The sequence below is a fragment of the Canis lupus genome, chromosome 1 (assembly GCF_011100685.1).
Source record: "Canis lupus familiaris isolate Mischka breed German Shepherd chromosome 1, alternate assembly UU_Cfam_GSD_1.0, whole genome shotgun sequence".
Lineage (NCBI taxonomy): Eukaryota > Metazoa > Chordata > Mammalia > Carnivora > Canidae > Canis > Canis lupus.
Genome location: NC_049222.1, coordinates 31,752,945 through 31,763,080, shown reverse-complemented (window position 1 = coordinate 31,763,080; position 10,136 = coordinate 31,752,945). Strand labels below are relative to the sequence as shown.

At 48.4% G+C, this 10,136-nt stretch overlaps 1 protein-coding gene across 1 annotated transcript; it reads left to right on the top strand.

Moving 5' to 3' along the window:
• The first annotated feature begins 6,866 nt into the window (after positions 1-6,866).
• On the top strand, positions 6,867-9,338 carry CITED2 (Cbp/p300 interacting transactivator with Glu/Asp rich carboxy-terminal domain 2). Its single transcript, XM_038525583.1, has 2 exons — positions 6,867-7,122; positions 7,597-9,338. Exon 2 carries the CDS (start codon positions 7,605-7,607, stop codon positions 8,445-8,447), a length of 843 nt encoding a protein of 280 aa, XP_038381511.1. The 5' UTR covers positions 6,867-7,122; positions 7,597-7,604; the 3' UTR covers positions 8,448-9,338.
• Positions 9,339-10,136: the final 798 nt, after the last annotated feature.

Genomic DNA, 10,136 nt, shown 5'->3' with positions numbered 1-10,136 from the left:
GTTGTTTCCTTTTTAATAATGACATTCCATGGTTGCCTCCCATTCAACCAACAGCTCAGTTGGGACCCACACTTGTTTTTTGTTTTGTTTTGTTTTTCCTTTTTTCTGTTTTGTCTTTCTTTCTCTCTTTTTTTTTCTTTTTCTTTTTTTTTTTTTTTCTTTTTTGCTAAACTTGTTATAGCTAGTCAAATAATATCCCACCTAATACTCATGTAATTTGTTATTGTCCTCATGGGCCCTTTGAAGTATTTCCTATTGAATATAATTCTGTTTTTAATGGAGCATTTCCCTAATTAGTTAAGGTCACTGAAGTTCTCTTCTGCCTTCCAGCAGACTTCACCCAATTTCATAACCAATGTGAATGTTGCCTAGTTTATTGTTGGAGCTGTAGACTAATCAAATGTCAATTATCTAAAAAGAATCTACATGCGATATGTGTTATGGGATGAATTGCATCCCATGAAATTCATATGTTGAAGCCTTTTCCCCCAGTATCTCAGAATGTAACTATATTTGGATATATGGTCTTCAAAGAACTGACTGAAGTACAACTGGGCCATTTGCGTAGGTCCTAATCAAAGAGACAGCTGGGGCTTCAGCACAGAGATAAGTGGAGGAATGACCATGTATAGAGCAGCAAGAAGGTGATCATCTCCAAGCCGAGGAGAGAGGCCTCACATGAAAGCAAATCTACTGACACCTTGATCTTAAACTTCCAGCCTATAGAACTCCAGAACTGTGAGCAAATAAATGTCTGTTGGTGAAACCACCCAGTATGTGTGGTGGTGTGTTACAGCATCTCAAGCAGACTAATACAAGCTATTCTATGCATGACATTGTACAGCTCCTTGGGGCTCACCAAGGAAGCTCTGCCATTACAGAGAAGGCTACAGGAGGGCAAAAACACACATGACTCAAGCCAGAACAAGTTCTAAGGGAAGATCTGAGCAAAGTGCCCTGAAAGCAACAAGGAAGCCAGAATTTTTTCCATTGGGGGATTGAGGCTGGAAACAGGAGACATCACCTGAGCAGAATCTCCTTCAAAGATCAGGAAAATTCCAATAATGGGAGGCAAGGCAAGAGGATGGCAATTGGGGAAGGGGACAGAATTTTACAAGTATAAGCTACACTCATGCTACACCTGAGGATAAGGTCGGTGGTTTGTAAACCTGTCTAAACATCAGAACTAACTTTTCAAAAAAGAAGCTTTTCAAAAAATATAGATCGTCAGGCCCCACTCCTAATGTGCTGAATCAGGAGTTCTAGAGAGAATGTCCTAGAATCTTTATTTTAAACAACTTCTCAGGTAAGTTGTATCAACTTCATCAAGTTTAAAGATCTCTTTTTATTTTTTTTAAATTTTTAAAAAGATTTCATCTATTTATTTGACACAGAGAGCAAGCAAGCACAAGCGGGGGAGTGGCATGGAGAGGGAGAAGCAGTTTCCCCACGGAAGCAGGGAGCCCAATGCAAGGCTCAATCCCAGGACCCTGGGATCATGACCTGAGCTGAAGGCAGACATTTAACTGATTGAGCCACTCAGGGGCCTCTAAGGATCCCTTTTAATCAAAACATCTGAGTGCCTGCTCCCTCTCCCCCGGTAACTAGTGTATTTCTTCTATTGAGTGAGAAAATACATAAAGACAGAAAAAACCTATTATGAATTTAGTGATGACTTCAAGTGAATTTGTATTTTATTACATAGAACCATATCTACAGGTTTAAAACTGATATGAATATCATTTTTACTGAAGCACATCATGTAAGACATTATTTATTCAACTTGCAGAAATACAAGGTTGCATATAGGGCTTCCAAATCCTTATTAACCAGGAGTCCTCACCCTGACGCTAAAGTCCATCCATAGTCTGGATCAAGAACTATGGATCCAGTGACAGGTCCTAACCCAAATTATGCGACAGACCAATAAAATATTGGATTTTCTACCACAGACACTGCAAATGAGGGAGAACAGAAGTGGAAGAGGGAAAAGGCAGAAATAGGGACTGTCACCACACCTCATGCTCAGATAGATGACCCTGCCTTATTACGGTGTTCACACGAATGGTGGAATAAGATGACAGTAGCATTTTTCTCACCAGCTAAGATCTGGGGGAGGGGAGGGGAGATTATAAATAATAAATAAGTGTAATAAAAAAGATATGTCTGTCTGTTTCTCTCCCCTTTTCCCTAATTGCTCTGAGAAGGTGGTCATTTATGTAAAGTACAAAATCTAGTACTAGACTCCACCTTCTCCCCCAGCCCCACCCCTACTCCACCAGCACCATGTATAAACTCTTCCACGGAGGTCTTGGAGCTGGGTCCTTTAGTCACTTAGACTTTCCTCGACTCAAGGTTTCCTGAAGCCCAAAGCTTACCTCACAAAAGCTCTGCTTCGATCCAAAATTCACACCAATAGGGGCCTACTTCCATACCTCAATAGTCAGTGACCCCCAGATGAGCTGTCTTCCCAAAGAGATCACAGTGTTGCTCAAGTGCATGATAGGCCACAGGCAGACAGTGGTACCCTGCTGGTACCCTGCTGTTCTTTCCACTAGATTCTTCTCCCTTCAGCCTTGAGAGTAACCTTCACCAGAAAATCTTCTCTGACATTCCCCCTCATAAATCCTTAATTTAGGGGGCACCTGGGTGACTCAGTGGTTGAGCACCTGCCTTTGGCTCAGGTCATCACGACCTGAGTATGGAATCCCGTATTGGGCTCCCTACAGGGAGCCTACTTCTCCCTCTGCCTGTGTCTGCCTCTCTCTGTCTCTCATGAATAAATAAATAGAATCTTAAAAATAAAATCCTTCATTGGGACCCCTGGGTGGCTCAGCAGTTGGGTGGCTGCCTTCGGCTCAGGTTGTGATCTCAGGATCTGGGATTGAGTCCTTCACTGGGCTCCCTCAGAGGAGCCTGCTTCTTCCTCTGCCTGGGTCTCTGCCTCTCTCTCTCTCTCTCTCTTTCTGTGTGTGTCTCTCATGAATAAATAAATCTTAAAAAAAAATCCTTCATTTAGTTTTCCTCAATATCTCTGATATATTTCCTTCCTTCCTTCCTTCCTTCCTTCCTTCCTTCCTTCCTTCCTTCCTTCCTTCCTTCCTTCATCTATTTAGGAAAAGACTAATCATGCTAGGACTTATTTTAGACACTGAATGAACAAACAGGCAAGGTCTTCACTCTTCTGGGGCTGCCGTTTTAGGAGGGGGAGAGACAGCAAAAAATTCAATATGCAGCACATCATGTGGGGACAAATGCTAAAAGGAAAAATGGAACAGTGTAAGAAAGCAAACGGGGATATTGCTATTTGGGTAGGACAGTCAAAAAGACCTCACTGAGGTAGCGACTGAACAGAAACATGAAGGAATGAATGTAGGTTGGCAGGATATCTGGGAAGAGAGTTCCAGGAAACATCTTTTTTTTTCCCCCCCACAGTGGCAGGGGTCTTGTGTTATTCAACTCCTCCTCTACTGTTACAGGTTGAATTGGGTCACTCCAAAAAAAAAGATATGCTGGAATCCTAACCCCGAGTACCTCTGAGTGTGACCTTATCTAGAGATAGGGTCTAAGTAGAAGTAATCGAGTTAAAGAGAGGTCACCAGGCTAGGCCCTAATCCAATATAACTGCTGTCCTTATAAAAAGGGAAATTTTATACAGAGATAGGCACATAGGAAAACACCAGGTGGAGATAAAGGCAGAGACGGGGTGACGCAGGTACAAGCAAAGGAACACCAAAGATGGCCAGCGAATGACCAACTCTGGGAGACAGAAATGGAGTAGATTCTCCCTCAGAATCTACTCATAGGCCTCAGAACCACATAGCCCTCAGAACCAGCCCTACCCACACCTTGAAATCGGAATTCTAGCCTCCAGAACTGTGACAATAAATTCCTGTTCTTTAAGCCTCAGTGGTGTATACGAAGTTCGTAGCTGTCTATTGCTGTGAAGGTCACACGTAGACCACTGCCTTGCCTCGTTCAGAAGGGGTTTATCTTTACATGGGCCTCTGGGTACTCCTAGATGACTATAACCACCCCTTAACCGGATACCTTGCTTCCAGGCTTACTTTCCAATCCATTCTACACAGTTCTGTTCTGATCTCTCTAAAATGAAAATGTGATCATCTCTCTGGTTCACAAACCTTCACCTGCTTCTCTTTGTAGGATACAATCCAAGTTTCTCACCTCGGGAACCAAAGACAACATGGTCCGGCCGGATTTGCCTCTCCAACCTTGCTTCTCTTATCTCTGCCCCCTGCTCTGGTGGCCTAACTTGGACTGGGGCCTCAGTTTAGTTACCACCTACACAAGGAAGCCTTCTGAAGGCCCCTAAGGCAGGTTAGATTGTCCCTCCTGTGTATTTTCAGAAGTCTGTGTGTGGAATGCTGTTGTTGCATTCATTACAGTGGCCCAAGGCCTGTTTGTCCATCTCCTCTTTTTGAACATGAGTTCCTTTATTGGTTGTTTCTCTGGGCACTAGGAAAGTGCCTGGCTCTTGGGAAACATTCACTGGACAGATGAATAAATGAACAGAACATGCCGTGTTTTAACCAGCTGGTCCCAGAACTAAATTTTTTTTTTTCCCTTTAAGGAGGTGGGGGACGGGGAGGTGACCTTTCCAGAGATTTCCCAATAGCATGTGGAACCAGTGGAGTTGGATGGAACTGCACCTTTCCTTAATGGTTGCAAGAAAAATTTAGATTAGACACTCAAGAGCTGGTCCTTGTGTCGCAAGACACTGCAGTAGAAGGAAGGGAAGTAAACAATCCCTCCGAGTCTAAGGTTGACCAGTATTTTGGAGCTTATTTTTTGATAGGCAGTGGCACTTTGAAGTTTATTCCCAGGCTCTGATTCTGTAACTTCAAGTCCCTGACCTACAGGTAAAAGTGGTGGGTGGACAGGAGAGGAGGGGATTACTGCAACCAACAATGCAATGTGTCCTGTGCACGAGTCTCCAAAAAGTAAATATTTTTGAGGTTTAAAAATTACTGCACACACACACATAACAAAAGAAATAATTGCACCCACAGTTATAAATGCTGAAGAGCTGGGAAAAAGAAAGAGAGGAAGACATTAACAATGTTTAAATATAGATCTATTAAATAAAGTATATTTGCATATTAGGCATATATCTCTATATAATCTAACTAGAGGAAGACAGAGGGGCAAGAGGTTAACGTAATCAGGATTCGCTCTCTTTTGCAAAATTCCTGCAAGGGTAAATGTATCAGAATTTCCAAGCCTCAAAAAATAGGGCCTAAAAAAAGTCTTGTGAGCACGAAGGGAGAAAAGGAGGAGTGGAGGGCGGGGGACTGGCTCTTCGCAGCAGGAAGTCCTCAATGGCTATCGAGTTATGAAGAAACAACTCTGAACAGAAGTCCTTATTCGGAGCGCTAAACTCGCTTTTGCCACATAAAGAGCAATATAAAAGCTCGGAGCAGCGTCACCACGGTGTTGGGGAAACAGCTCGGCTTCCCCAAGTGAGAAAGCAGGAGAGCTCCGACCGGGTAGGAGCCCAGACCGGCGTAAGGGGTTTTATTTGCAAGTCAATGAGCCAAATGGACGCCCGGGCTACTTGTGCCGCGTCCTGGGAAGCAAGGTTACGATTATCGCCTATTGCCCCGCTGAACAATTTCCCTGAAAAGGGAAGAGTCCCAGCAGTGTGTGCGCGCGCGGTGCCATACGGGACGTGCAGCTACGTGCCCACCTCCAGAACGACTTTATTTACAAAGCGATTACCATGTTATCTATTTGTTTTCCTTTTCCAGCAACAGCAGCTTTACTCAGCCCTCGAATTTCTTAATTACAAACCCGTTCGCTTCTAAATCAACCCCAAATCGTCAGGCAGAGCCCGGAGGGAGGCTGTGCAAGTTTGCACACACCCCCACCCCCCGGATCAAGGGCAACAGCAGAAGCAAGAAACTGTGTATGTGCAAAAAGGTGGATCTGGGGACGAGGATCGCTGAGTTTGTTTACAGAGCAGAGACGCCTCAGCTCGGATGCCAAAGCTACCAAGAGCTGCAAACGCAAACTTAGCAGAAGCACACGTACCCCGGGAGCGGCGAGCGGGCCCGAAAGCGCGGACCGGACTCCCCGGCGCGGGAGCCGAGGCGGCCGGGCCCGCGAACGCGCTCCGTCCACCTGCAGCCGCTGCCGCTCCCCGCCCCCAGCTCCTGTCCTTGAAAGGAGTGGGGCGGGGGGGGGGGGGGGGGAAACGCGTATACACGCAGAAATATCTAGATCAGGTTTACCTAGTGCCCCTGTAAAAGCACAAAGGCGCAGCCCGGGAAAGTGCGTTCGGGGAAGGGGCATTATGTGTCCGGGGATTTAAAACCCCACTCGGAAAAACACAGCCATTCTTTGCAACCCGGGAGCGTGTGTGTGTGTGTGCGTGTGTTTGGGGGGGGGGGCGGGGGTTGCAAAGCCGGGGAGGCAGAAGGGCACTGTGGAGGAATGGGGCGCTGAGCGAACCCCCCTTTCCCCATAGAAGGCGCCTGAGATCGCTAGGAGAGCCGAGCGGGAGAGCTGGGGGCGGGGGATCCGACCAGAGGGGAGCGGTGCGGTTGTCCTCGCTCCTCGCTCCTCGCAGGGCAGGCGCTGCGCCGGGGCTGGGGGGCGTCCAGGGGCACTTCCTCCCTGCCCCGGGCACAGCCGCGCGGGGCCCCCCGTGCGTGCGGCGGGAAGAAAGCACAGCCCCGCGGCAGCGAGGCGGCGCCCGGGCCCGCAGCCTCTGCGCACGTGCCTCCGGCCGCGGGGACGCGGCTCGCCCACCCGGTCCGGCGTGCCCGGGGCTCCGCAGTCCGCGTTTTGCCGCCGCCCGCCCGGGAGGCTCTCGCTCCGCCCTTCCTGAAACCCTTATATTAACTGTGGCCAAAGCCCTAAGAAACACAGCTCATTGTTGGCAGCTGCCGGGCGGCCTTACCGAGCTGTGAGGGCAGCGGAGGGGAAATAAAAGGGAACGGCTCCGATTCTGCCCCAGCGGCCGCTGCAGGACCTCGGTGCCGACGTCGCGACAGCGAGCGCCCTGCACACCGGGAAGGCCCCCTCTATGTGCTGCTGAGCCGGTCCTGGACCCGACGATCCCGCCCTCGGTCTTTGGAGCAGAAATCGCCAAGACGGAAGGTAAGCGCGGCGGGCGACGCTGGCTGGGGCGCCTGCCAGCCCCGTCCTCCGAGGGCTGGGTTTGCCCGGAGGAAGAGCGCGAGGCGGAGCTGGGGAATAACAACAGGATGTGCAACAACAGGATGAGGAGGGCTGATTTAATGCCTGAAGTTCGCGGCGGGGCTACGGGGCACTTCCTTTATGAGGCGACTTCGGGGAGCAGAGGGGGGTGTGGGCCCGGGTCCGCCCGCCCGAGCGCCGGGGAAGGGGCTGTTTGTTCGGCGCCCGGCTCTGGGGTGGGTGGCAGGTCCCCCGCCGCGGCGGGCCCGGCTGCACAGGCTACCGGCCGGATCCCGGGGAGAGCGAGTGGCGAGGGGTTGCGCAGCCGACGTGCGTGCGGGCAGCCTGGGGGGCAGAGGCGCGGAAGAGCGGGGTGCGCCGTGGTGGGCGGCACGTGTGGCGCGGGTGCTAACCGCCTGCCCTTTTCGCTTCCAGGACTGGAAATGGCAGACCATATGATGGCCATGAACCACGGGCGCTTCCCCGACGGCACCAACGGGCTGCACCACCACCCTGCCCATCGCATGGGCATGGGGCAGTTCCCGAGCCCCCATCACCACCAGCAGCAGCAGCCGCAGCACGCCTTCAACGCCCTGATGGGCGAGCACATACACTACGGCGCGGGCAGCATGAACGCCACGAGCGGCATCAGGCACGCGATGGGGCCGGGGACTGTGAACGGAGGGCACCCCCCGAGCGCGCTGGCCCCCGCGGCCAGGTTTAACAACTCCCAGTTCATGGGCCCCCCGGTGGCCAGCCAGGGAGGCTCCCTGCCGGCCAGCATGCAGCTGCAGAAGCTCAACAACCAGTATTTCAACCATCACCCCTACCCCCACAACCACTACATGCCGGATTTGCACCCTGCTGCGGGCCACCAGATGAACGGGACAAACCAGCACTTCCGAGATTGCAACCCCAAGCACAGCGGCGGCAGCAGCACCCCCGGCGGCTCGGGCGGCGGCAGCACCCCGGGCGGCTGCGGCAGCACCCCGGGCGGCTCCGGCGGCACCTCGGGCGGCGGCGCGGGCAGCGGCAACGGCGGCGGCGGCAGCGGCGGCGGCAGCGGCGGCAACATGCCCGCCTCCGTGGCCCACGTCCCTGCTGCAATGCTGCCGCCCAATGTCATAGACACTGATTTCATCGACGAGGAAGTGCTTATGTCCTTAGTGATAGAAATGGGTTTGGACCGCATCAAGGAGCTGCCCGAACTCTGGCTGGGGCAGAACGAGTTTGATTTCATGACGGACTTCGTGTGCAAACAGCAGCCCAGCAGAGTAAGCTGTTGACTTGCTCGAAACCACCCCGGCCAGAAGAAATCAAACACCCCCGCCCCCACCCCCAACTTCGGTGTGAATTAAAAAAACATTCCCTTAGACACAGTATCTCGCTTTTCAGATCTTGAAAGGTTTGAGAACTTGGAGACAAAGTAAAACTATAAACTTGTACAAATTGGTTTAAAAGAAATTTGCTGCCACTCTTTTTTTTTTTTTTTTTTCTGTTTTTGTTTCGTTTTTGTAGCCTTGACATTCACCTCCCTTATGTAGTTGAAATAATCTAGCTAACTTGGTCTTTTTTGTTGTTTGTGTTTACTCCTTATTTCCTCACTTTCTCCAGTGCTCAACTGTTAGATATTAATCTTGGCAAACTGCTTAATCTTGTGGATTTTGTAGATGGTTTCAAATGACTGAACTGCATTCAGATTTACGAGTGAGAGGAAAAATTGCATTAGTTGGTTGCATGAACTTTGAAGGGCAGATATTACTGCACAAACTCTGCCATCTCGCTTCATTTTTTTTAACTATGCATTTGAGTACAGACTAATTTTTTTAATATGCTAAACTGGAAGATTAAACAGATGTGGGCCAAACCGTTCTGGATCAGGAAAAGTCATACTGTTCACTTTCAAGTTGGCTGTCCCCCCTCCCCCATATGTACAGACAATAATAGGGTGTGGAATGTCGTCAGTGGCAAACATTTCACAGATTTTTATTTTGTTTCTGTCTTCAACATTTTTGACACTGTGCTAATAGTTATATTCAGTACATGAAAAGATACTACTGTGTTGAAAGCTTTTTAGGAAATTTTGACAGTATTTTTGTACAAAACATTTTTTTGAAAAAATACTTGTTAATTTATTCTATTTTAATTTGCCAATGTCAATAAAAAGTTAAGAAATACTTGTTTTCTAGAAGTCATTTGGGGGGTGGTTGTTCCTTTTGGTGGCTTTTTTTTTTTTTTTCCTCCTCTTTAAGTTGAACACTTTATTGATGAGAGTAAGCATTCCAAAGGATAAATTACAGGACACTAAAACAGGTCATGATGAGCTTAAGTGGAGAGCAGGATTTAACATAATTGGCATAATGCTTCATTGTTATCATTGTAACATGCCTCTTGGTGTGGTTTAATCAGAAGCTGCAAAGTTGTCAAAGAGCATTTTTTTTTTTCTTAATTGCCATCATATTCGAGTGTACTCCAGAGTTAGAAAGGTCTGTAACACCAAATATATTTTTTTCACAGTCTGGGAGGGGGAAAACCAAGTGTTTCTGGTTATACCTGATTCAACTACACAAATGAAGGGAGACCGGGAATAATATACTGGGAGATTGATGAGGATGGCATTGGACATAAATCTACCTTTATCTCTAGTGACGAATTTTATTTCTCAGCAAAAGTCCTAAGGAGAGGCACACATTTTCTAGCTTAATCTCTGAAATAGCTTCTGACTGGTTTATAGTCCTAAGAGGAAGAGGGGGCCAGAATTCCACCTTGAGGCTTTCTATTTTGTTCTATAATATTTAAAATTTACACAGGGAGGTTGATTCAAAGGTCAAATTACAGTCTTCACAAGATGTTCCCTCTCAAGCATGCCCTATTTTCCAGAATTCCTGAGCCTTTTCTGTTACAGGAAAGGGGTGCAAAGGACATAGGGATAAGATTGTTTTAATTTTACCTAAACGTGTTATCAAGAAGACATA

What these genes read in the sequence shown, in the direction of transcription:
- CITED2 (XM_038525583.1), top strand. Translation starts at nt 7,605, where the DNA reads ATGGCAGACCATATGATGGCCATGAACCACGGGCGCTTCCCCGACGGC.